Source organism: Mustela putorius, unplaced genomic scaffold (genome assembly GCF_011764305.1).
Source record: "Mustela putorius furo isolate JIRA1106 unplaced genomic scaffold, ASM1176430v1.1 tig00001069_pilon_pilon_pilon, whole genome shotgun sequence".
Taxonomy (NCBI): domain Eukaryota; kingdom Metazoa; phylum Chordata; class Mammalia; order Carnivora; family Mustelidae; genus Mustela; species Mustela putorius.
Window position 1 is genome coordinate 1,188,053 of NW_025421558.1, and position 27,704 is coordinate 1,215,756.

Sequence of the window (27,704 nt, forward strand, 5' to 3'; positions counted from 1 at the left end):
AATATTTCTTTAGCACAATTTTGTTTGCACTGGTCTGAGCCGGCTGTGGGCGGCCTTCAGAGCAGGTGCAATGTGGTAACAATTGCCCTTGCCTGAGAAGGGGAGTGGAGAGCCAGAGGAAGGAGTGACTTATTGACAGATTACTTAACACAACGGCGTAGGAGTCTGAATCCACGTTGGGTCTTCTGGTTCTTGAGCCTGGATGAAATCTTGACCTTGCCTTGGTAACATTACAACAAGGCCAAACACGACAAGGAGTGAAATTTGCAAACAAGCAAATGTGACCTCTTGTACAAATATGTGGTAGATCATGAGGGAAAAAAAAATAAATAAGCTTTCTACCAGGGAGAAGAATGGGTGGAGGGCAGTTGGGCATTTTCTTACAAAACTAAGTATACTTTTACCATGTGATACAGCAACTGCAATCCTTGGTATTTACCCCAATGAGCCGAAAATGCCCATCTACACAAAAACTTGCATGCGAATCTTTAGAGTAGTTTTACTCATGATTGCCAAAGCTTAGAAGATGTCCTTCAGCAGGTGAGTGGGGAAATAAACAATGGTATATTCATACAACGGGTTATTATTTGGCACAAAAAAGAAAGGAGCTGTAAAGCCACAAGACACGGAGGTAACTTAAATATGTATGACTACGGGAAAGAAGCCAATCTGAAAAGGCTACATACTGTAGGATTTCAGCTAGATGACATTCTGGAAAGGGCAAAACCATGAGGTCAGTAGATAGACGAGTAGTTGCCAGGAGGTTGGCAGGAGGAAGGGAAAAACCCAGGCAGAGCATAGAGGATTTTTAGGCAGTGAAACTACACTTTGCTGTCTGTAAGGGTAGACAACACGTCAGCACACATTTGTCAACCCCACAAAATGAACATTTCCAAGAGCGAGCCTTAACGTGACTATGGACTTTGGGCGAAAATGGTATGTTATTCCAGAGTCATCAGTTCCTTTTTTAAGATTTTATTTATTCATTTGAGAGGGAGAGGGAGAGAGGGAGAAGCAGACTCTCCGATGAGCAGAGAGCCTGCCTCAGGGCTCGATCCCAGGACCCCAAGATCATGACCGAAGCCAAAGGCAGACGCTTAACCAACTGAGCCACCAGGCACCCTCCAGCTTCATCCTTTCTACCAACTGTGCCCCATGGGTGTGGAGGCTGATGGAGGAGCCTGGGAATGTGGGAGTTTCTGTACTTTCTGCTTCATTTTGCTGTGAACTATTCTAAAAATAAATCAAGAAGGAAGGAAGGAAGGAAGTTAGTTCCCTTAATTAAAGAAGGGAAGAAAGAGAAAAGTCATGGGTAAGCCTGTGGGGATGCTGATGAGAGCAGCAGTATAATGGAGCAGCTCAGAACGAGAGCATCGGAGAGCACGTCCTTGGCCTTGTGCTTGCCCGAGGGGCAGCGAGGATGTGTGATACCCCGCCAAATGCCCGGGCACCTCCCACATGCCCATGGCAAGGTCATCCCGCAGCTTTGCACACACTCTTGCCCTGTAACATTGGCACGTCGGTGAATGCTTGCTGCAGATTGCCAACTAGAAGGTGGCAAAGCACAGGTCCAGATGACATTCTCTGATTTTGAGTCGGGTTCTGCCCTATCAGTCACTGCTGACCAGGGAAAAGCCGTGACTGGGGAAATACGTCATGATTCAGAATCAGCTTCGCACATCTGGAGCCTGAGCGTGTATATCAATGAACTGAGTTTGTGGACAGAGGGAAAACACAGAGCCACCTCAACGGCATGATTGTGTCTCTCCTTTACTACCAAAAGAAGAGTCAGAAGCTACAGGGAAAGAGGTAAGGAGGAAGAATGAATAGAGACTCATGACTACTCTCCAGCATGACAGACTTCCCAGATTTCCCAGACCAAGGACCAAAGGCCATTTGTAATGGACAAGCAGAGTCCCAAGGTTCCTGGGAGTCACCCTGGGGAGTCGAGATCTGTGAGGTGGTGAGGAAGGCGAGTCTCTGCAGGTCTGGAATCAGGTCACAGCGACGCCATGTGGAGTGGCCCAGGCAACCTGGCTCAGTTGTCACAACCAGCCTGAATGGGCCTCAGGCACTGGGTTTCCTAGTGGGAGGGCTGAGGGGATGGGCAGGTGCACAAACACAGAAGGGCAAAGAAGATGAGCTGGGGGGAGCCGGAGTAGAAAGTGTTATGCTCTCCAGAAATAGGGTCTTACTACAGTAACTTTAATTCACCAACAATCAGCCAAGGATCCAGTCCAGCAGCTCTGATTTCCTTCTTGGTGTCCTCACTGTAGCAACTTATGTCTTTTAAAGTGTCTCACATGATGCATGATGTCCTGTGTAATTCCAATGACTACGGAGTTTTCTCCACCCACAGGGGCTGACTACTCTCCCTGGCCAACAGCAAGTCTCAGGACCCCAAAGATGTGTTACCCACTGTCCTGGGACCCATCTTACACCAGAAGCCCAAAGAGGAGGCAGGCAGAGCTCACACAGCCCCCCACACTGGCCACTTTGCAGATATCAGAGCCTCAGTCCACAGTTCTAGTTGTATGTCTAGAGAAACAAGTCCTGCTCTGAATGTCCTTGCCAACATTTGATGAGGAAAAGCACAGAGCCTTTGCTGTAGTTAAGTCTCCCAGACTGCTCTAGACCCAGGCAGGCTTCCCCAAGTCTCCTTTCTTGTCTACCATGCATCCCAAGGACTAAGACCCATCTCCCCACCTCTTCGTGGCCACACCATCTCATTCTTCCTTCTCTAAGCCCGGCTGGAGAAAGAGAAAACCTACCTCCCTATTTACTTGCTGCTCCAGGAAAACTAAGACTTCATTCCTTACAGCTGCAGGAGAGCAGAAAGGAGGCAACACACACACACACACACACACTTACATACACACACAGACACACACACTCACACACTTTCAGTGCCTTACAAAGCTCTGGTCTTAACGTCATTCATCTGACTTTAAGCTCCCTTCCCAGATGGTAAGTATAGGTGTCCTTTGGACTTTCTCTTCTATTTTTATTCTAAGAGTGCTCACCTAAAATCTTTCTTATTCTGACCCAGACTTTTCCAAAGGTGATGTAGAACCCATATTCCCAGGTGGCCCCTACAGAGGCAGTCAAGATCAAATGTTAACTACTGTTAGTTGATTACAAGGTAGAATACAGCAGTCACTGTGAAAAGATAGCTTGAAGGATTAGCTAGTAAGAACCTCACGGCAACTGTGAAGTGGGCATAGTATCTCCCTTCACAGACAGCAGTCGGACGCTCTAAGAGGGGGAATTAACTTGCTCAAGTTCCCATAACTTCTAGGCAGTGACAGAGCTAGGATTTGAACCCGGCTGATGCCAAACCTAATCTTTTTGACCACAAGCTTCGAGGTGTAAAGGAGATCAGGAACTTATGCTACTAGTTGCCAGGGATCCAGACAGAATTCTGCAGCGTCCAGGAGCGTTTTTGGAGAGCTCCGTCAGAAACACAATAGCGTTTCGCAAACTCCACTTTGGCCCAGAGCTGGAATGATGGTTAACAGCGTTAAGTGGTGGCACCAGTGAGGCAACCAGGAAGGACTGGGAGGGACGGGAGGAAGCCAGGTCCAGGGGCCGTTCAAGGACTCTGAGCTGCGGAAGCCTTAGCCTGATGACAGATTGCCGGGCTCAGGTCCCGAGCGTCGTCTTGGGGCGGGACTAGCCTCCGGGTCCGGAGTTGTGCGCACTGTGCCCACTGAGGCGCATCCTGGCCGCGGGCCCCGGCAGCCGACTCCCGAGCCTCCTGTTCCCGAGGACGGTGACAGCGACCCTGCCTCCTAGCTGAGCAGGTGGGTGGAGATTCGGGGCAGAACCTCCCTCCAGGCGCTCGGCTCCGGGCTGGGCGGCCGCACGGCTGGCTCCGACAGGTCCTGAATGGTTCCCGGCTTTCAGAGACTGGATTATATAAAGAGCCTTTGGATTTTAATGCCATAATTTGGTCGTTTGTATAAGCGTTTCTTCAAATATTTTCGCTCCAAATCTTCATAATCCACCTATGCCTGGATCTGATCCTTGGGCTTCCCCCCCAGCGGGCGGTGCTTCCCCGCAGCCCGGCCCTCTCTTTCGGTGTAGCTAATGACCAGGCTCCCCGCCCCCTCGCCCCCTGCCGGAGAGGAGTGGCTATTGCAGCGGTATGCGGCGTTCTGGTTTCCCATTTCTCAGCCAGGCGGGTTCTGTGCCTGTGTTTGGACTCCGTGTTCCATGTAAGCAACGTATTCCTGAAATATTTAAATATTTTTCACGACTGGACGAACCGTCCTTATTTTACAGCTTATATTCTAGATGCCATGTGCCTGAGATGCTATAGTTTCAAATGAATAAGCATCAAAGTCCTAAATCCCAATGTCTTTTCTGGATAGAGCTGAAGTTGCTGGAGGTCCACGTGAAACCCACAATCGTATAAACGTAAGTATTGGTTACTACAGTGCTAAAGGCTCTCATCGATGTCAGGAACCACCACCACCCATTCTAACTTGAACTCTTCAAGCAACTAAAATTATAAGAATACCCCCCAGCCTGCCAATTCGTTCAGGAACTAAATCCTATTTTCAGCAGTTTCTTGCACAAAGGAAATGGGATATGTTTTGATTGGCATTTCAATCAAAAAATATTATTGAAGATAGTCATAATTGAAAGAATAATTTTATTCAGTCAGCTCCAATATAATTCCATTGTCAGCAGACCCATCAGTCTCCAAAATGTTCTTTTTCACTGCTAGTAAACCTCAGTTCGTTACCATCTCACAAAAAAAGCAAAAACAAAAACAAAAACTATTTGGGGTAAAAATACTTTTTTCAAGCCTGAAGACGAAAAGGTACAAAGACTCACATGCCTTAATAGTGTGAAGATTTGACTAAAAACTTTTTAAATGTTCTTAATCACCAAAATAAAAAGTAAAGATTAAAAAACTTTAAACTCTATTTCAAATGTAAATAGTTCCTGCCTTAATCTCTTGTACATGCTTGTTTGTTTTAAAGAACAAGGGTGGAGGAATAAACAGGCAATTGTCCAACAATATGAAATCCTGATTTCCCACGAGCATTTTCCAAGACCCAAAAATATGCTTTCCTATTTGCAACCTCAAAATGAAGCAGGATGAATTCATTATGTGTTCTGTCAAAAACTGAATTCACGGAGCACTCTTCTCATCCAGTCCCTCGATATCCTCAAAATCTTCAAGTCAAACTCTGGTCTGCTCCTTCAGTTTCCCATAAAATAAAGACTGCCTGATAAAATCTGTCTTTAAGACATTTTTAAAGATTTTATTTATTTATTTATTTATTTATTTATTTATTTTGAGAGATAGACGGGAGTGGAATAGGCAGAAGGAGAGACAGAGAAAAAGAATTAAGTAGGCTCACGCCCAACACAAAGCTCCAGATGCGGCTTGATCTCACAACCCTAGACATTTAACCAACTGAGCCACCCACTCACCCTGACTTCAAAACTTATAACATGACTACATAGCAAAACTAGTTACCATCCATGAGACAATAACTTAATGTGTATATATATATATATATATATATATATATATATTTTACTTAATTATATATATGTATTCATTTTTAATCCAGGAGAAATAGAAACCCCATCTATCATGATTTCCAGTGCAAAAATTAGAAAATGTTTCCACAACTGAAAAACAAAAGCTTTAGACTTTTATCAAGAGAAAGTTCTCCCTTTCCATCAATTTCACATACTTAACAATACAAAAAACCCTCATAAAACAATAATACATAGCCTATCTTCCACTGATATGAAATCCCGATTTCAAATAAGACACTCCCAGACCCATAAAGTGCTTTCTCACTGGAGCTGTTTTCAAAATGAAAAGGAATGGGGTGATAAGCCAACAACATTTTATTTATTTTATTATTTTTTTTTTAAAGTAAGCTCTATACCCAAAGAGGGGCTTGAGCTCAGGACCCTGAGATCAAAAGTCAAGGACCTAACTGACTGAGCCTTCCAGGAAGGCCTCAATAACACTTTAATTCAATCAGCTGTATCCTAATCCAATCCCATGGATCTGCACTGTAATTCAAGATAGAATTAAAATTAAAATCCACAAAAGGGTGGAAAAATAAGGATACAGAGAATTTTTTAGTCAGGAGAGAGTTGAAAAACTTTAGCTAAATGAATTGAGTGACTACAATGCTTAAGGTATCAATATAAGTTCAATGGAGAATACAAAAATGAGTCAGAAGATGTTTATATCCATGGGGAGATAAGACATGTGCAGAATGAGCATTAATTGACAACTTGGCTTTGAATACTGATCCCAGTATTTACTAAATGGTAACCTTAAGCATTTTATCCAATTTTTCTGTAATTTTATTTTTTCATCTATATAATGAGATTAGTAATACCTTCTACCACATTAGGCGATTTTGTGTATGAAATGATCTGCTGATGTTGATGCTTGGTATGGTTCCTGGCGTATTGTCTGTGCTCAAGAATCTAATAGAGTGTTGCCAAAGTTCGAAGGAGAAAGGTCCGAGATCATTCTGGAGAGTTCGTTAGAAAGTAGGGATTAAGGTCATCTGCCTAAAAATGGGAGAAGTGATAAAACAGAGTTTCTGGAAAAGGCAGAAAGTTTAAAATACAGTTCACCTTTGAACAATGTGGAGGTTAGAGGTAACGTACAATTGAAAATCTGAAAATAACTTTTGACTTCCCCAAATATAAAGCCTAATGTTGACAAGAAGCCTTACTGATTAGTCAATTAACACATACTTTGTGTTTTTTTTTAAATTATATACTGTGTTCTTACAATAAAGTAAACTAAAGAAAATGCTATTAAGAGAATCAAAAGGGGGGAGGAGTCAAGATGGCGGAGAAGTAGCAAGCTGAGACTGCTTCAGCTAGCCGGAGATCAGCTAGATAGCTTATCTAAAGATTGCAAACACCTGAAAATCCATCGGCAGATCGAAGAGAAGAAGAACAGCAATTCTGGAAACAGAAAATCAGCCACTTTCTGAAAGGTAGGACCAGCGGAGAAGTGAATCCAAAGCGACGGGAAGATAGACCCCGGGGGGAGGGGCCGGCTCCCGGCAAGCGGCGGAGCAACCGCGCACAAAATCAGGACTTTTAAAAGTCTGTTCCGCTGAGGGACATCGCTCCAGAGGCTAAACCGGGGCGAAGCCCACGCGGGGTCAGCGTGGCCTCAGGTCCCGCAGGGTCACAGAAGGATCGGGGGTGTCTGAGTGTCGCAGAGCTTGCGGGTATTGGAACGGGAAAGCCGGCTACAGAGACAGAGCCGACAGTAATCTCGCAGCTCCGTGTTACCTTGAACCGGTCGCAGGCTCGGTGAGCTCGGAGCGCGGCCGGAGGTCAGGCAGACGGGAGTAACTGGGCGCTGTTCTCTGAGGGCGCACTGAGGAGTGGGGCCCTGGGCTCTCGGCTCCTCCGGGCCGGAGACCAGGAGGCCGCCATTTGTATTCCCGTCCTCTGGAACTCTACGGAAAGCGCTCAGGGAACAAAAGCTCCTGAAAGCAAACCCGAGCGGATTACTCACCCCGGCCCCGGGTAAGGGCGGTGTAATTCCGCCTGGGGCAAAGACACTTGAGAATCACTACAACAGGCCCCTCCCCCAGAAGAACAACAAGAAATCCAGCCGAGACCAAGTTCACCTACCAAGGAGTGCGGTTTCAATACCAAGGAGAGCAGCAGAATTCCAGAGGAGGAGAAAGCCAAGCACGGAACTCATGGCTTTTTTCCTGTGATTTTTTTTAGTCTTGCAGTTAATTTAATTTTTTCTTTTTTTTTTTCTCGCCTTCGGGTAAAATTTTTTTTTTTTTTTTTTCTCGCCTTCGGGTAAAATTTTATTTTTTTTTTAACTGTTACCTTTTTCTTTTTTAACGATTTTTTTTTTACTAGTTTATCTAATATATATATATATATATTTTTTTTACATTTTTCTTAGGTGTTTTTTTTTTTTTAAAATTTTTTTCTTTTTTTTTTTTTTTTTTTTTTTTTTTTTTTTTTTTTTTTTTTTTTTTTCTTTTCTTTTTTCTCTCTTCCTTTTTGAACCTCTTTTTATCCCCTTTCTCCCCACTCACGATTTTGGATCTCTTCTAATTTGGTTAAAGCATATTTTCCTGGGGTTGTTGCCACCCTTTTAGTATTTTACTTGCCCCTTCATTTACTCTTATCTGGACAAAATGACAAGACGGAAAAATTCAACACAAAAAAAAGAACAAGAGGCAGTACCGAAGGCTAGGGACCTAATCAATACAGACATCGGTAATATGTCAGATCTAGAGTTCAGAATGACAATTCTCAAGGTTCTAGCCGGGCTCGAAAAAGGCATGGAAGATATTAGAGAAACCCTCTCGAGAGATATAAAAGCCCTTTCTGGAGAAAAAAAAGAACTAAAATCTAACCAAGGTGAAATCAAAAAAGCTATTAATGAGGTGCAATCAAAAATGGAGGCTCTCACTGCTAGGATAAATGAGGCAGAAGACAGAATTAGTGATATAGAAGACCAAATGACAGAGAATAAAGAAGCTGATCAAAAGAGGGACAAACAGCTACTGGACCACGAGGGGAGAATTCGAGAGATAAGTGACACCATAAGACGAACAACATTAGAATAATTGGGATTCCAGAAGAAGAAGAAAGTGAGAGGGGAGCAGAAGGTATACTGGAGAGAATTATTGGGGAGAATTTCCCCAATATGGCAAAGGGAACGAGCATCAAAATTCAGGAGGTTCAGAGAATGCCCCTCAAAATCAATAAGAATAGGCCCACACCTCGTCACCTAATAGTAAAATTTACAAGTCTCAATGACAAAGAGAAAATCCTGAAAGCAGCCCGGGAAAAGAAGTCTGTAACATACAATGGTAAAAATATTAGATTGGCAGCTGACTTATCCACAGAGACCTGGCAGGCCAGAAAGAGCTGGCATGATATTTTCAGAGCACTAAACGAGAAAAACATGGAGCCAAGAATACTATATCCAGCTAGGCTATCATTGAAAATAGAAGGAGAGATTAAAAGCTTCCAGGACAAACAACAACTGAAAGAATTTGCAAATACCAAACCAGCTCTACAGGAAATCTTGAAAGGGGTCCTCTAAGCAAAGAGAGAGCCTACAAGTGGTAGATCAGAAAGGAACAGAGACCATATACAGTAACAGTCACCTTACAGGCAATACAATGGCACTAAATTCATATCTCTCAATAGTTACCCTGAATGTGAATGGGCTAAATGCCCCTGTCAAAAGACACAGGGTATCAGAATGGATAAAAAAACAAAACCCATCTATATGTTGCCTCCAAGAAACACATTTTAAGCCCGAAGACACCTCCAGATTTAAAGTGAGGGGGTGGAAAAGAATTTACCATGCTAATGGACATCAGAAGAAAGCAGGAGTGGCAATCCTTATATCAGATCAATTAGATTTTAAGCCAAAGACTATAATAAGAGATGAGGAAGGACACTATATCATACTCAAAGGGTCTGTCCAACAAGAAGATTTAACAATTTTAAATATCTATGCCCCCAATGTGGGAGCAGCCAACTATATAAACCAATTAATAACAAAATCAAAGAAAACACATCAACAATAATACAATGATAGTAGGGGACTTTAACACTCCCCTCACTGAAATGGACAGGTCATCCAAGCAAAAGATCAGCAAGGATATAAAGGCCTTAAATGACACACTGGACCAGATGGACATCACAGATATATTCAGAATATTTCATCCCAAAGCAACAGAATACACATTCTTCTCTAGTGCACATGGAACATTCTCCAGAATAGATCACATCCTCGGTCCTAAATCAGGACTCAACCGGTATCAAAAGATTGGGATCATTCCCTGCATATTTTCAGACCACAATGCTCTAAAGCTAGAACTCAACCACAAAAGGAAGTTTGGAAAGAACCCAAATACATGGAGACTAAACAGTATCCTTCTAAAGAATGAATGGGTCAACCGGGAAATTAAAGAAGAATTGAAAAAAATCATGGAAACAAATGATAATGAAAACACAACGGTTCAAAATCTGTGGGACACAACAAAGGCAGTCCTGAGAGGAAAATATATAGCGGTACAAGCCTTTCTCAAGAGAACAAGAAAGGTCTCAGGTACACAACCTAACCCTACACCTAAAGGAGCTGGAGAAAGAACAAGAAAGAAACCCTAAGCCCAGCAGGAGAAGAGAAATCATAAAGATCAGAGCAGAAATCAATGAAATAGAAACCAAAAAAAACAATAGAACAAATCAACGAAACTAGGAGCTGGTTCTTTGAAAGAATTAATAAAATTGATAAACCCCTGGCCCGACTTATCAAAAAGAAAAGAGAAAGGACCCAAATAAATAAAATCATGAATGAAAGAGGAGAGATCACAACTAACACCAAAGAAATACAAACTATTATAAGAACATACTATGAGCAACTCTACGGCAATAAATTTGACAATCTGGAAGAAATGGATGCATTCCTAGAAACATATAAACTACCACAACTGAACCAGGAAGAAATAGAAAGCCTGAACAGACCCATAACCAGTAAGGAGATTGAAACAGTCATTAAAAATCTCCAAACAAACAAAAGCCCAGGGCCAGACGGCTTTCCGGGGAATTCTACCAAACATTTAAAGAAGAACTAATTCCTATTCTCCTGAAACTGTTCCAAAAAATAGAAATGGAAGGAAAACTTCCAAACTCATTTTATGAGGCCAGCATCACCTTGATCCCCAAACCAGACAAGGATCCCACCAAAAAAGAGAGCTATAGACCGATATCCTTGATGAACACAGATGCGAAAATACTCAACAAAATACTAGCCAATAGGATTCAACAGTACATTAAAAAGATTATTCACCACGACCAAGTGGGATTTATTCCAGGGCTGCAAGGTTGGTTCAACATCCGCAAATCAGTCAATGTGATACAACACATCAATAAAAGAAAGAACAAGAACCATATGATACTCTCAATAGATGCTGAAAAAGCATTTGACAAAGTACAACATCCCTTCCTGATCAAAACTCTTCAAAGTGTAGGGATAGAGGGCACATACCTCAATATCATCAAAGCCATCTATGAAAAACCCACCGCAAATATCATTCTCAATGGAGAAAAACTGAAAGCTTTTCCGCTAAGGTCAGGAACACGGCAGGGATGTCCATTATCACCACTGCTATTCAACATTGTACTAGAGGTCCTAGCCTCAGCAATCAGACAACAAAAGGAAATTAAAGGCATCCAAATCGGCAAAGAAGAAGTCAAATTATCACTCTTCGCAGATGATATGATACTATATGTGGAAAACCCAAAAGAATGCACTCCAAAACTGCTAGAACTTATACAGGAATTCAGTAAAGTGTCAGGATATAAAATCAATGCACAGAAATCAGTTGCATTTCTCTACACCAACAGCAAGACAGAAGAAAGAGATATTAAGGAGTCAATCCCATTTACAATTGCATCCAAAACCATAAGATACCTAGGAATAAACCTAACCAAAGAGACACAGAATCTATACTCAGAAAACTATAAAGTACTCATGAAAGAAATTGAGGAAGACACAAAGAAATGGAAAAATGTTCCATGCTCCTGGATTGGAAGAATAAATATTGTGAAAATGTCTATGCTACCTAAAGCAATCTACGCATTTAATGCAATTCCTATCAAAGTACCATCCATCTTTTTCAAAGAAATGGAACAAATAATTCTAAAATTTATATGGAACCAGAAAAGACCTCGAATAGCCAAAGGGATATTGAAAAAGAAAGCCAACGTTGGTGGCATCACAATTCCGGACTTCAAGCTCTATTACAAAGCTGTCATCATCAAGACAGCATGGTACTGGCACAAAAACAGACACATAGATCAATGGAACAGAATAGAGAGCCCAGAAATAGACCCTCAAATCTATGGTCAACTAATCTTCGACAAAGCAGGAAAGAATGTCCAATGGAAAAAAGACAGCCTTTTCAATAAATGGTGCTGGGAAAATTGGACAGCCACATGCAGAAAAATGAAATTGGACCATTTCCTTACACCACACACAAAAATAGACTCAAAATGGATGAAGGACCTCAATGTACGAAAGGAATCCATCAAAATCCTTGAGAACACGGGCAGCAACCTCTTCGACCTCTGCCGCAGCAACATCCTCCTAGGAACAACGCAAAAGGCAAGGGAAGCAAGGGAAAAAATGAACTACTGGGATTTCATCAAGATCAAAAGCTTTTGCACAGCAAAGGAAACAGTTAACAAAATCAAAAGACAACTGACAGAATGGGAGAAGATATTTGCAAACGACATATCAGATAAAGGACTAGTGTCCAGAATCTATAAAGAACTTAGCAAACTCAACACCCAAAGAACAAATAATCCAATCAAGAAATGGGCAGAAGACATGAACAGACATTTCTGCAAAGAAGACATCCAGATGGCCAACAGACACATGAAAAAGTGCTCCATATCACTCGGCATCAGGGAAATACAAATCAAAACCACAATGAGATATCACCTCACACCAGTCAGAATGGCTAAAATCAACAAGTCAGGAAATGACAGATGCTGGCGAGGATGCGGAGAAAGGGGAACCCTCCTCCACTGTTGGTGGGAATGCAAGCTGGTCCAGCCACTCTGGAAAACAGCATGGAGGTTCCTCAAAATGTTGAAAATAGAACTGCCCTATGACCCAGCAATTGCACTATTGGGTATTTACCCTAAAGATACAAATGTAGTGATCCAAAGGGACACATGCACCCGAATGTTTATAGCAGCAATGTCCACAATAGCCAAACTATGGAAAGAACCTAGATGTCCATCAACAGATGAATGGATCAAGAAGATGTGGTATATATACACAATGGAATACTATGCAGCCATCAAAAGAAATGAAATCTTGCCATTTGCAACAACATGGATGGAACTAGAGCGTATCATGCTTAGCGAAATAAGTCAAGCAGAGAAAGACAACTATCATATGATCTCCCTGATATGAGGAAGTGGTGATGCAACATGGAGGCTTAAGTGGGTAGAAGAATAAATGAAACAAGATGGGATTGGGAGGGAGACAAACCATAAGTGACTCTTAATCTCACAAAACAACAAACTGAGGGTTGCCGGGGGGAGGGGGTTTGGGAGAAGGGGGTGGGATTATGGACATTGGGGAGGGTATGTGATTTGGTGAGTGCTGTGAAGTGTGTAAACCTGGTGATTCACAGACCTGTACCCCTGGGGATAAAAATATATGTTTATAAAAATAAAAAAATTAAAAAAAAAAAAAAAAAAAGAGAATCAAAAGGAAATGGGGGGGGTTCTCAGTCGGTTAAGCATCCAACTCTTGATTTCAGCTCGGGTCAAGAGATGGAGCTGGTGCTGGACCAAGAGCCTGCTTGATTCTCTCTCTGCCCCTTCCCCCGTCCCCTCCTCTCACTCTCTCTCTCTAATAAGAAAGAAAGGAAGGAAGGATCAAAAAGGAAGAGAAAATGCATTTCCAGTACCACACTGTATTTATCAGAACAAATCTACATATAAGTAGACTCTCAAAGTTTAAACCCATGTTGTTCAGGGTCAACCAAAATGACTGTGTGCGGGTGACCACCGATATAAACAAGGAAAATGGGAAAGGTGACAAGCTTACCTCTCCCCTTTCTTAAATGATCTTTATCCTCACGCCAACTTAGTCACCCTGTGACCTCACCTTTTCTGAAATTATGACTTTAACAATCCTTAACCAATACTGACTACTCCCTCAGTTTGCATAAAATATACCCGATATGTATCTTTTTTTTTTTAATCTAATTGGAAATATCCAGATGTCTGGTTGTCTTGGTTCTCTCCTTTTGCTACTCATTTTAGATAAACAACAAAGTTGTGTGTGTGTGTTTTAAGATTTTACTTGTTTATTTGAGAAAGTGAGAGAGAGTATGAGGAGGAGTGGGAGAAAGAGAAGCAGACCCCCGATGAGCAGGGAGCCCAATATGGGCTCGATCCTGGGACTCTGGGATCATGACCTGAGCCAAAGGCAGACGCTGAACTAACTGAGCCACCCAGGCACCACAGGACAACAAAGTTTTGATTGAATTGTTCTTCCAAGAAGTAAAACCTGGGAACACAGAACCCTGCTAGCGTGGAGTAAGATGAAAACAAGAAAGATATAACTATACTCCTTCTTGGGCTTTCTAGGTTTTTAATCATATCTACTTTAAAAAAATGACTAATTTCATCACTTCCCTTCCATCAATTAAAGTTCTAATATTTTGCCCTGGTTTATACTTCTAATTCTATTGTAATTGCTGGTAGAAATGTCTCAAATATAAAATAGCTAACTAGATACAGAAAATGCTTTCATTTTAAGGAATTATTCTTTCATAGATTCATATGTGGGGGTGTATTTAAAGCATCCATAAAAATGGTCATATAACTTTCATTCTTGGAACTGTTAATAAGGTAAGTTATATTACCACATTTTTTAAAAATTTTAAACCAACATTACCTTCCTGCAATAAGCCCCACTTAGTCATTACATTATTTTTATAATGTAGTTACCTTGTCTTAACTAATTTTAATTTAAAGCTTTTGCATGGATGTTCATAAAGAACATTTGCCTATTATTTGCTCTCATTATTAGGTTTTACTATAATTTATTGGGTTTTTCTATCAATGTTGTGCTTGCTTTAAAACTTTGAATTTTGGGGGGCATCTGCTTGAGAATTCTTTCCCTTTCCCTCTGTACCCCCTTTCACATGCTCTCTCTTTCTAAAATAAAAAGCAAAAACAAAAAAAACTAGAAATTAATTTTTTAGAAATGAAATTAATGTCTCACCACCTGAGCCAAAACCAAGAGTCAGATGCCCAACTGACTGAGCCACCTAGGCACCCCTAATTTTTAGGGTTATTGTGTGATAGTCACACAATAATGATAAGGGTTTTTTCATACTTTGTTTTTGTAATTATTGATGCTTTTTTTCACCCTAATATATTGTCAATTTTTGTGATTGATCCAATGGCACTTGACAAAAGCAAGTGTTCCCTATTGTCAGGTACGTAAGTTCTGCCTATTGATAATGCTGTTTAAGTTTTTGACATTCTATGTCTGTCCATTTTTTCTGTCTTGCACTAGGTTAGGTAAAGGGGGTTCTGTCCACCCAATTGTGATGTGTGTCCCAGTTTCCCCACACCAGCACCACTGCCAATTCTGAAAATACCAGCAGGTTATACAAGAACTCAACTCAATTCTGAAACTGTTAGGAGTCAGGTGCATAGGTAGGTAGTTGGGGCCAAGGTCCCCAGCAAGGAAATATAGAGTCAGGACAGCTAAGATAAAACAGCACTGACGTCCTGTTTTGCAGCTTAGACAGATCCCTACTGACATTCTGCTTTGCAGCCTTTGCACAAATGACTTCTGTAAAACCTCCTAAAATAAGACAATTAACTGCAAAACCATTTGTTAAAAATCACAGGTAAGGGGCAGGTAAGACATAAGCCCCCACATGGCAGCAAAAAAGAACCATCAGCACATGGACTAAAAACCCAATAAGTACAGTTACATGACCAAAGCCCTGATTGGCACGACTCAGCACTCCCTGATTGCTTAAGAAAGTTCTGCAAAAGAGCTCATTAAAAACCCCCAAACTTAGAAACTCTGGGGACAACCCATTTGGGACCCCTCCTTCTCCAGAAGCTTTGTACTCTTGCTCAATAAACCTTGCTTTGCTGCCTACCACTCTCCACCTGGTCTTCCTCTTCATTCTTCAAAGGAGCACGACCAAGAACTATGGGCACTAGGGGGACACAAATCCTGTAACAAAACTATCTACCTGGAGATAGTATCAGGTGCTACAAGTGACGGTGTCAAGACTGCTGTACCCCCTGCATTTCCCCCCCCCATCTTGCCCACCCCCCCTTCAGCACTTGCCTGTACTTCTGACCAACTAGCTAAAAATCCCTCGACCCCTTCTTCTGGCTTGATTAATTTGTTAGAATAGCTCACAGAATGCGGAAAACATTTTATTTCCTAAGTCACCTGTTTTTTAATAAAATGATAGGACTCAGGAACAGCTGGATAGAAAAGATGCCTAGGACAAGGTAGAGGGAAGGGGTGCAGAGCGTCCTGGCCCTCTCCAAGCACCCCAATGTATTCACCAACTCAGAAGCTCTCCAAACCGGTGGTTTCATCGCCTAGATCTGATCGGTTAAATCATTGGCCGTTGGCAATTGATTCAACCTCCAGGCTCTCATCCCCTTGCTGGAGGTCAAGGACGTGGGACTGAAAGTTCTAACCCTCTGCTTTCTCTGGTGAGTCACATTTAGGTGACCTACAGGCATTGCAAAACTCACATTGCTAATGTAACAAAAGACACTTTTATTGTTCTTATTTCTTATGAGATTCTAAGGGTTTTAGGAGCTCTATGCCAGAAATGGGGATAAAGGCCAATGTCTATTTCTTGTTACAAATCACAATATCACCTAAAGTGACAAGTTCTCCTATTTTGATGTGATTCTTTCAACTTGTTCTGTTTTAAAATCTGCTTTTCATCTAAAGAATAATTTATAGTTTGTCAAAGTTGCATGGACTTTCATGATGGCTCTATGTACTTGGTGAAATTTAGCCATTGGTGTTATGAAAAACCTTTCTATGTTCCTTTTAGTCTCCATTCTGGCGTGTCTGATATTAAGACCCAAGACACCTGCTCTCTGCTTGTATTTTGTGTGGCATCGTTTTGCTTGTTCTTTTTAATTATTCTGAATCACTCTGTGTTCAGACTGTTAAAAAACTGAGGCATGTAAAAAATTTTTAGAGTTTATTTGAGCAGAAATCAATTCAAATCAGGCAGCATCCAATCTAGCAGATAGATAGGAACTCCAAGATGAAAGGCTTTCATAGGCAGAAGGGAACAGGAACAAAGAAGTCATAGTAGGCCAAAAACTGGGCTGAGTACAGCAGGGTTACTTAAAGGATGGGGGGAGGGAGCCAGGGTGGCTCAGTCAGTTCGGTATCTGCCTTTGGCTTGGGTCATGGTCCCTGGGGTCCTGGAATAGGGTCCTGCATCAGGATCCCTGATTGACGGGAGGCCAGCTTTTCCTTCTCCCTGTTCCCCCTGCTTATGTTCCCTCTCTGTCTCCCTCTGTCAAATAAAAATTTAAAAAATTAAAAATTTAAAAAAAAAAAAGGATAGGGGGAAACTAGCAGGCAGATACCCACACTAGTACTGGCCAGGCAATTCCTGATAAGCTGGTTTAAACTCCATTGCTGAGAGAGCTTAAACTTACAGTTAAGTCTCTCTTTTGTGACATGGGGCTTATCACAAGACACTTCATTTTGGACATATTGTCTTGTTTTAAATACATTTTATTTTATTTTTATTGTATTTATTTATTTTGACAGAGAGAGATCATAAGCAGGCAGAGAGAGAGAGGGAAGCAGGCTCCTCACCGAGCAGAGAGCCTGACCCGGGACTCAATCCCAGGACCCTGAGATCATGACCTGAGCTGAAGGTAGAGGCTTAACCCACTGAGCCACCCAGGCACCCCTTAAATACATTGTAAAAATCTATTTTAAGAATTTTAACCTTTCTTTGCTTTGCAGATACACAGTATAGATAACAACTTTAAGAAACATCAATAAAGTTAAAAACATCCCTGAGGTGGAATTGGCTGACAGACTCAATGCGCTCTGGTTTCAGCCTGAGCAGTGGCCTGAAAGGTGGGGTGTATCAGAGCTGCCGAAGCAGAAGAAGCTTCTGGGGCTCAGTTGTGGCTGTGGCAATGTCCAGGGGCAGCCAGGATCAGTGACTTAGAGGCCCAGATGTAATATGAGGATGGAGGGGCTCGGTCAGATTATCAGCAACATCCAGTGTTGCCTCGAATTACTGCAGGGCAGATATCCTGGGGGGGGGGGACCTCAGAAACAAGCAGCGTTCATGGCATCTAGGCCAAGGCAGAGTCCAAAGACCTTTTGGTCTTCAGGGGTGAGCTGAGATTCCCTGAGAAGTACTACAGCATTCTGTGGGCAGCTGTTGGGAGCCACTCACTGGGAGTCCTGGCTGTCCAAGCAGGAAAAAGTCTCTGGCAACTTTGGTAACCTCTCTTTTCTAGAAGACAAAGCCCCTCTACTGGGATAGGCCCAGCCTACACTTTCCCAGGTTGACAGTCAGATGCAGCTATATTGGGCAAAGTCTTCAAAAGTCAACAGCTCAAAGGCTGAAGATCTTCCATCAGGCCTGAACAAATCCCAGGATTCAAAGAGCGCAGCTGCCCTTGGCTTTAATCCCAGAGGATCAGAATCAGGGACGGAAGAGACGCTGGCAGCTGGAACTGGCGTCGGATTCATAGAGGCATAAGTGTGGTCCATCATTACCAACCTCGAGAGGGTTAGAGGGGCCCTGCAGTGCCCATCAGCGTTCCTGGGGAATGTTTTCTGCGTTCTGGCGACATCAGGAAGAGCGAGGGGAATACTGTCAGAGAAGCTGACTCTAATATTGTCCAGGGATAGCAGGCACGGGCCAGGGTGCATCTGATAATCAGGATCCAATGGGGGCCCTAAGGGTTGAAGATCAGGGGCACAGGAGCACCCAGAAGCCTGAGCGTAAAACCGGAATCCAAGGCTCAGTGGTGCTGCCTTGTCCACCCAGCCTCCATCCACAGGAAAGGGCTGAGCCTCCGAGTATGGAGCTGGATACCCCGCTCCCCCCAAGACACGCCTCTTGGCCCGGGCTTGGAGGCTAGGCCCCTGAGCCCCCTGAGCCCCCTGTTCCCGAGGACGACGACCAGGACCACACCTGCCAGGGGAGGGCCGGGGACCTGGGGCACAGGGAGTGGGGGGCTGTGGCCCAGTGGGGCCAGGCTCCCCGGAGGGGCGGGCGGGGACAGCCCCGCACTGGGCAGCAGAGGAAGAACTATGGGCTGATAAGGGGCGCGGGGAGGCCTGGCACGGAGCCAGGCGGCGGCGCCGGCGGCGGGGGCTCCAGCCAGCCGCCCCGGGTCGCGGGGCCCGTGGGGCCCGGCGCGGTGGCAGGTGCCGCAGGCTCCACGTGCCTCTCCCGGGGCCGCGCACCTCCCGCCAGGCGCTCAGCTCCGGACCGCCAGGCGCCACGGGCTCCGTGTGGTCCACGGCAGCCCGGTCCTGCCCGCGCTTCCACAGCTCATAGCGCTCGGGCTGCAGGATGCGCACGAAGGCGTCCATGGAAAAGGTGACCCTGGCCTCCCCGCAGCTGCACTGGGAGGCCACCTTGCCGTAATCGATCCAGCGCGGGGTGGCGAAGTTGATGGCTTCCGCGCAGTTGAAGCCGTGGTTGAAGCCAGAGTGGTAGCCATAGGGAAAGGTCACCATGAACTCGCCCGCCTCCTGCGTGATCCGACTGAACGGAATCCCGTTGTCCTTGAGCACCGTGGGCGAGATGAGAGCCACCTTGTGCCGCAGGAAGGCCTCGCAGGCGCGGGCGCTGCCCGGGAAGAGCTCCTTGGCCAGGCGTTCCAGGCGCTGGCCGTGCTCCGGGGGCACCGCGTACCAAGTCTTGGGCTCCCCGAAGTGCAGGTAGTTGATGCTGTACAGGTCCATGTCCTCCGTGTGCCAGGCGAACGTGGTCTTCCACATGCCGAAGTACAGGTAGGGGGTGTTCACGCCCTCGATCACCACACCACACTCCTGCTCCAGCAGGTCCTGGATGGTTCCCAGGTGTCCCAGGTTCCACTCTTTGGTGTTTTCGTCGAACAAGGAGCTGCTGATGTCAGCGCCATAGATGGGAGAATTATAGAGACGAGTCTTCCAGTATTTTCGCTCCAAATCCTCAAACCCCGAGTGTGGTGGAGTCTGATACTTCCCGCTGTTTGCCAGACGGCGGTACTCGCCCACTGTCATGGCTTTCTTCTTTTTATGGTATTGAGTAAACACACCTGCCTGCCCGGAGACCACCTGCTGGAGGGGAGTTGCAATTAGGATGTCACTGATGTCGTCATAGGTCGGCCTGGCCCTCCATTCCTTGGGTGGAATCACCTTGGCGAGGCCTGCTCGGTGTGCACCCTGGGATTCCATGTAAGCAATGTATTTATTGAAATCTTTAAATTCCTCCGCGGTTGGGCAGAAGGTCATGACAGCACAACTTGCCTTCTGGGGACCACAGTGGTTAGACTTCATGGCAGCAGAAAGTCTCCTCAAGAACGTTTAAAAGCTAATTCTAAAAAAAGCAAACAGAATGTTTGAAAACAGATGACAAAAGAAACACCAATTTTGCAACAATTAGAAGAAAATTGGTACAGAAGTGCTAATTTCAAAGTTGGAAAGGCAGTGCAAAAATTGCACTGTTGGCCGAAGTGTCTATTGGTGTAGCCCCTATGGAAAACAGTGTGGAGGTTCCTCAACGATGAAATAGAGCTAACACATGGACCTAGCAATCCCACTTCCCAGTATATACCCAAAGGAAATGAAAGCAGAGTACCAAAGAGAGATCTGTTCCCCCATGCTTATTGCAACATTATTCACAATGGCCAAGATATGGAAGCAATCCAAGCATCCACGCATAGATGAATGGATAAAGAAGTGGTATATATATACAATGGGATCTCATTCCACCATAAAAAGGAGTGAGATCTTGTGGTTTGCAGCAACATTAATGGACCTGAAGAGTATAATGGTAAGTGAAATAAGTCAGACAAAGACAAAGACCCTATAATTTCACTTATATGTGGAATTTAAGAAACAAAACAAAAGAACAAACAAAAAAGAAGCAAACGAAAAGATAGACTCTTAAATACAGAGAACAAACTGAGGGTTGCGAGGGGGGTGGGGGGATGGGTGAAACAGTTGAGGTGATTTAGAGTACATTTATCGTGATGAGCACTGAGTAATGTATAGCATTGTTGAATCACTATATGATACACCTGAAACCAATATAGCTCTGAATGTTAATTAAACTCCAATAAAAATAATTCTCAACTTCTCTATTAACAAGAAAGGTGTGATATGTGTGTGTGTGTATATATATACATGTGTGTGTATATATACATATGTATATATGTGTGTATATGTATATATATGTGTATATATATATATATATGCGTGTGTGTGTATACACACACACACACACACACACACACACAAGGGAATATCATTCATCTTTCAGGAGAAAGATGGAGATCCTACCATTTGGGACAACATAGACCTTGAGAGCATGATGCTAAGTGAGGTAAACCAGATAGAGAAAGACAAATACTGCATGTTATCCCTTATACATGGAATCTTGAAAAAAAAGTTTTTTTAAGTTGAAACAGAAACAGAGTGGAAAAGTCATTGGGAGGGGCTGGGAGTAATAGGAAGAGGTTGGTAAAAGACAGTAAGTTGAGAATGTTCTGAGGATCTAATGTAAAACACAATGACTATCCTTGATAAACTGTGCTGAAATTTTATGAGAGTAGAACTTAAATGTTCTCACCAAAATATACAAAATAAAAAAGTAAATACTCGACGTAACTGAGGGACCCCTCAGTTTGTTTTCTGAGGCTATGAGCATAACCTTGAAGCTAAACCCAGAAGGGCCAACATTGGATAAGCACTCTATAGGGTAAATGATATCTAGGGCAAAAGTTGCAAAAACCTTAAACAAAATTTTATCAAATTTTTACCACAATAGGGCATTAAAAGAATAACACACCGTGATAAATTATTGCAAGGATGCTTTAAAAACTAACAGTTTTGGGGACCCTGGGTTGCTCAGTCAGTTAAGCAATGGATTCTTGATTTCTGCTCAGGTCATGATCTCGGGGTCCAGGGATGGACCCCTGCATCAGGCTCCACGATCAATAGCGGAGGCTGCTTATCCCTCTCCCACCCCTATTTGTGCACTCTCACTTTCTCTCTCTCTCAAATAAATAAATAAAACCTTTTAAAAAGTTTTTTTAAAAAAAACCTCTAGCAGTGTTACTGAATACCATAACAAATGAAATGGAAAAGTCATCATCTTATATCATGCAGAAAAGTATCTGAAATAATTCAAAATCTATTTCATTATTTTAATACACGTATTTTAAAAAAGAGGAAAAGAGTCCCAGAACAGAAAAAAAAGTGCTATGTAAACTACAAGCAGACAAAAAATACAGAACATAAGTGTGTACATTATTTGTTCACTTAATGTATATACTCATAATCCTTAGTGGGTAAACACTTGAAACAATCTTGGATCATGTTGCATCGAAAGATAAATTATTAGAAATAATAGGGTTCAACAAAGTTTCTAGACACAGATTAGCATCCAGAAATCTAGAGCATTCTGCACACCAGTTAATAATCTGTTGGACAGTAGTCTCCCTTTGTCCTCCGGGGATACACTTCAAGACCTCCACGGGATGCCTGAAACCGAGGATAGTACCGAACTCCATATGTATTGTTTTTTTCCTACACGTGTTTCTATGCTACAGTTTAATGTATAAATTAGGCACAGTGAGAGATTAACAGCAACAATAATAAAAGGGGACAATTATAACAGTACACAGAATTAAAGTTATGTGAATGTTAGCTCTTCCTCTCTTCCAATAAGTGTTTGTACTTATCTTTCTTACCATGTGAGAGATGATAAAATGCCTACGGGAAGAGTGAAGTAAGGTGAGTGATGAGGCCCTGGGAGGTACCACTGGACTGCTATTGACCTTCTGAGCAAACATCAGAAGGACCTCTGCTTCTGGGCCTCAACTGACCACAAGTCACAGAAGTGGAGGAAAGCAACACTGTGGATTAGAGGGGCTTCTCTAATGGGATAGCAAGAAGGTTTCCATCCCTTTTTGCAACAGAAATACAAGATCCCAATGAAAAAAAAACTAAAAATGATAGGTACATAATAGTTGTACTTTGAATGCATAAATAAAGAATTTTACCAGGGAAAAGTTGCTTTCTGATATAAAATGTCCTCATTTCATCTGTTTTATTCTTTAAAGGAAAAAGCAAAAGCAAAACCCAAAGGAAATACTTGCTTTCTGCTAGCTTAAGACCTTGATATTAAATGAGGATACACAAGGACCTAGAAAATGGTCCCCTTTAAGGATTCAGCCTCTAAATGAAACTTGCTTTGCTCAAACTCCAGCTCTACTCTCCCACCCTAATTCTAATTCAATCAGCCCCATCCCAAATCTGCTAGCCCCATACCCAGTCAACGTCTCTAATTTAGTCCCACATATTTCCCAGTTCCCTAACTTTTTTTTTTTTAAGATTTTATTTATATATTTAAGAGAGAGCAAGCACAGAGGGAGAGTGAGAGGGAGAAGCAGAATCCTCACTGAGCAGGGAGCCTGACATGGGGGCTCCGATCCCAGGACCCAAAATCAGGACCTTAGTCCAAGGCAGATGCTTAACCAACTCACCCACCCACCCAGGAGCCCCTTCAGTTCCCTTTCTGTTCATTCACTCCTTTGCGGTTCTAGGAAATACTCTAATTCTCTTGGATACCAGCCTGCTAAATGCAGTGCTTTTTCCTGAAAATCTGTGATTGCTACCAAGAAGATAGTAAGAAAAAAAATTAAACCCACACATCTGAGAACAAGTTTAAAAATAAGAAAACTGTTTTAACTCAAGGAAATAATCCCAATGCATATTTCTCAATTGCAAATTGCATATATATGTATATATATACATATATATATACACACACACGTATATATGACTACAGTTACATTCTTAAATTTATAACAGAAAAATAATTTTGCTCACAAGCACAAATAACAAAGTGACATACCTTCTACCAAAGAAACTGATTCCAGCTGAAGGGACTCCAGGACCCAGAGAGGAAGCGTCCTCTTACTAGCTAGCTAGCGTCCTAGTGTAGCCAGGAGTCCTGATGGCTCTAGTTTTATACCTGGGCAGTAAGCTATTTTGATTTAATCAGTGTCCATCTAATGTAATCATGGGGCTAGGGTCTTGGGTAGTTATCCTACTTTCTCTAAGCTCTTCTGGTTTTTTTTTAAACCAATATTTAAATCAAGCAAACCAGTCTTTAAACCAAGCAAATTAAGGTTGAAAATAAAGGAGTGGGAGAGTCAAACCAGACAAATATTAAACAAAAGATAGTAATTAACATTAAATGCATTTATAGGATAAAAGAAAGTTATCAAAGAGAAATCTCACTAGAAAAATATTACAGCAATACACTTTATCTAACCACATAGCAGCAAGAGATATAGAACGCAAAGATGGAGAATTATATGCAAGATGTTTTCAATACATATAAAACGTAAGTATAAAACATTTATAAAAATTCACTGGTTGTTGGGGCCCCTGGGTAGCTCAGTTGTTAAGTGTCTGCCTTCGGCTCAGGTCATGATCTCAGTGTCCTGGGATCCAGCCCCAAGTTGGGCTCCCTGCTTGGCAGGAAGCCTGCTTCTCCCTCTAACCTCTGCTGTGTTCCTTCTCTCGCTGTCAAATAAATAAATAAAATCTTTTTTAAAAAAATTCACTGGGTGTTATGCACAACTAATGAATCATTGAACACTACAACCAAAACTTACGATATACTATATGCTGGCTAACTAAACATAATAAAAAATATTTACTGATATAAGACCACAAAATAAATAGCAATGAAAATAGTATTGAACACAATGAAATAACATTGCAAGTTAACAATGAAAAACTGTACACAACTCTATTTATTTGAAAATTTATATCCACATAATATCTACAGTAATATCCATGCAAAAAATCTATTGATTTTTATGTTCAAATCAACCCATTAGTAAAAAAACAAAATAAAACAGTATTATGCAAAAAAAAGGAAGAAGTCAAAATAATGACAGCATGAAAAATAAGCAAGAAAGAAAAGGAACATATACACAAATAGAAGCCAGGGGTTTGGGATCGAGTCCCAGTTGAGCTCTCTGCTCAGTGGGGAGCCTGCAGCTCCATCTCCCTCTGCCTGCTGCTCCTGCTGACTGTGGACACACACACTCTCTCTCTCTGTCAAATAAATAAATAAAATCTTTTAAAAAAATAGATGTGATTAATAAAACAGAGAACTGATACTTCTAATGAAAAAGAAAGAACTGGGGAAACCCATGAGGAAAAGAACTTTCTAGGACTAGGGCAGGAGATAGACTACAAAAGCCCGGAGCTTTCTGCAATGCTTGATATAAAGGACGGGCTACACGAACAAACACACTGATGGGGGCACCTCAAGGAGACCGGGAACCACAGGAAAGAGCTCTTAATGGCCAGAACCCAACCAATTTGGGCAACGAAATAATCAAAGTACTATTGAATTATAACTCAGATTATAAGATGAATACCTATGAGTTCACATTGATATAAGTGATTGAGTAACAAACTGAGAAGAGGCAAACAAATCTGTCCTGCAGAAGATTCCAGATAACTTACGCGTACTCCACCCTAAAGGAGAGCATGAAACCGTGCTCCCCGAGCGTGCCCTGTGACTACTGACTGCCCTCAGGGGTACAGGGTGGCGAGGCGTGAGGGGAGACATTTGACAATGGAGGGTCCTGACAAACGCTATTTCAGCCAAGTCAATATCGGGAGTCATCCATTATGTTGGTAGGATATGCCCTTGAGAAGATGTGATAAAAACGGCACTGGACCTCTGCAAACTTCCTCCGAAGAACACCTAAACCAAGGGGAATCATAAGAAAAACAAATTCCGACAGAGGACATCCTATGATATAGTTGACCAGTACCCCCTAAATTGTCAAGTTTCTATATATGCATTTTTGTGAGAAACAAGGAAAGTCTGAGAATCTATTAAAGCCGAGAGAAACCTAAGGAGACATTTTTTTTATTTTTTCAAAGATTTTATTTATTTATCTGACAGACAGAGATCACAAGTAGGCAGAGAGGCGGGCAGAGAGAGGAAAGGAAGCAGGCTCCCTGCTGAGCAGAGAGCCCGATGCGGGACTCCATCCCGGGAGCCTGGGATCATGACCAGAGCAGAAGGCCGAGGCTTTAGCCCACTGAACCACCCAGGCTCCCCTAAGGAGACATTTAAAAACTAAATGTAATGTGGTAGCTTGGATGGCATCTTGGAACAGAAAAAGAACATTGGGTAAAACCTGAGGTAATCTGAACAAGCTACGGCCTTTAGTAAATCTTAACATTTGATACCCATTCGTTAATTGTGACACATGCATCATGGGGGAAGTTAGGGGAAAAGAGGTCATGATCTTGGAGTCCTCGGATGGAGCACCCCATTGGGCTCCTTGCTCAGTGGGGAGTCTGCTTTCCCCTCTTTCTCTGACTCTCCCCTCCTCCTGCTCTTGTTTGCTCTCTCTCAAATGAATAAAAAAAAAAAAAAAAAACTTAAAAAAAAATACTAGGGGAAAAGGTGTGTGGGAGGAGGTTGGGGGATATGGGAACTTTCCGAACTATCTTCTCAATTTTTCATTAATCTAAAACTGTTCTAGAGTCACGTGGGTGGCTCAGTCAGTTAAGCATCTGCCTTCAGCTCAGGTCATGATCTCGGGGACCTGGGAGGGAGCCCCATGCTGGGCTCCTTGCTCAGTAGGGAGTCTGCCTCTCCCTCTCCATCTGCTCCCCCTTTGTGATCTTTCATTCTCTCTCTGTCTCAAATAAGTAAAAATCTTAAAATTAATTAATTAACTTAAAACCTGTCCCCCCAAATAAAATATTACTAAATATAAAAAATAAATAATAAAAGAAGATATCCATAAAGGGTATTAGAATGAAAAATATTGGAAATATGATATAGACTTTTTAAGTGTACAAAACAATATAAATCTAATGATTTTATGAACCACTGCATGACTTAATTTTTTCAGAGCAGAAAGCAGGTTTTTTTAACATTTAAAATTATGAAATATAGAGTGCTTACAGAAATTTGGAAAGCATGTATGTACCGTTAACAATTACAGAGTAAACAAAAATAGAACTACCACCCAGGTCAAAAGAAGAGAACATCACCAGGGACCCAGGATGCTGCCTTGTGCTTCTTCTCTGGGACGACAGCCCCGACTGCCTTCTAGGCTAATCCTACCCTAACAACAGGCATATTCATTTTGGTAAGCAATATAAAATTGAAATTGTGTCCATTTTTGAAAACTTCACATAAACATATCAATAGGATCCTACCTTATGTACCTTCCTGTGTTCTTCTGTGTATTTTTTTGGACTCTGTTCTGTCTCAGGGCTGTCCAGTACTCACCATACACATGTTTATGCTGTGGATGGACCTGTGAGTTGCCTCCGCTTCTGGTCCCATTACACAGAGTGTCACTCTGAAAATTCTCCAACATGTCCAACATACAGGCATTCATACCTAGAGAATGGATTTCTTGGTCATAGAATGCGAATTCATCCTTTATCTTGCCAAATTGGTATTTTTCCTAATTGTTTTTACCAATTTACATGCGACCTAGCTTCATATGAGGGTCTTGGTTGTTCTTCACTCTTGCAAACCTTTGATGATCTGTCAGCCTTTTTGTTTTAGCCAATCAGGTGATGGCACAGGAGTATCCTGTTATGATTTGCATTTCCTTGACTGCAAATGAGAGTGAGCAACTTTTTCATATGCTTCTTAGCCACTAGGATTTCCTTCTTCATTAAGTGCTTAATCAAGTGTTTTGTCCATTTTTTCTGCTGGTTGTCTGTCTTTCTTTGGAGGAATTCTTTATATATTCTGGATATTAGATCTTTCTTGGATATGAGTAATGCAATATGTTTCTTTTCCTTGATTTGTCTTTTCACTCCCTTTTTTTCCTTTTCCTTCTTT

The 27,704-nt window shown here is 42.3% G+C and overlaps 1 protein-coding gene across 1 annotated transcript; it reads right to left on the minus strand.

Moving 5' to 3' along the window:
- Positions 1 to 18,713: 18,713 nt before the first annotated feature.
- LOC101694210 (lysine-specific demethylase 4D-like) lies at positions 18,714 to 20,125 on the minus strand. Its single transcript, XM_045087161.1, has 2 exons — positions 18,924 to 20,125; positions 18,714 to 18,792 (listed from the first exon to the last, which is right to left on the minus strand). The coding sequence occupies exons 1-2, from the start codon at positions 20,123 to 20,125 to the stop codon at positions 18,714 to 18,716; spliced, it is 1,281 nt and encodes a 426-aa protein (XP_044943096.1).
- Positions 20,126 to 27,704: the final 7,579 nt, after the last annotated feature.

Coding starts and splice junctions, on each gene's coding strand:
- LOC101694210 (XM_045087161.1), bottom strand. CDS start 20,125: ATGAAGTCTAACCACTGTGGTCCCCAGAAGGCAAGTTGTGCTGTCATG. Junction 18,793..18,923: donor CGGCGCCGCCGCCTGGCTCC/GTGCCAGGCCTC, acceptor CCTGTGCCCCAG/GTCCCCGGCCCTCCCCTGGC.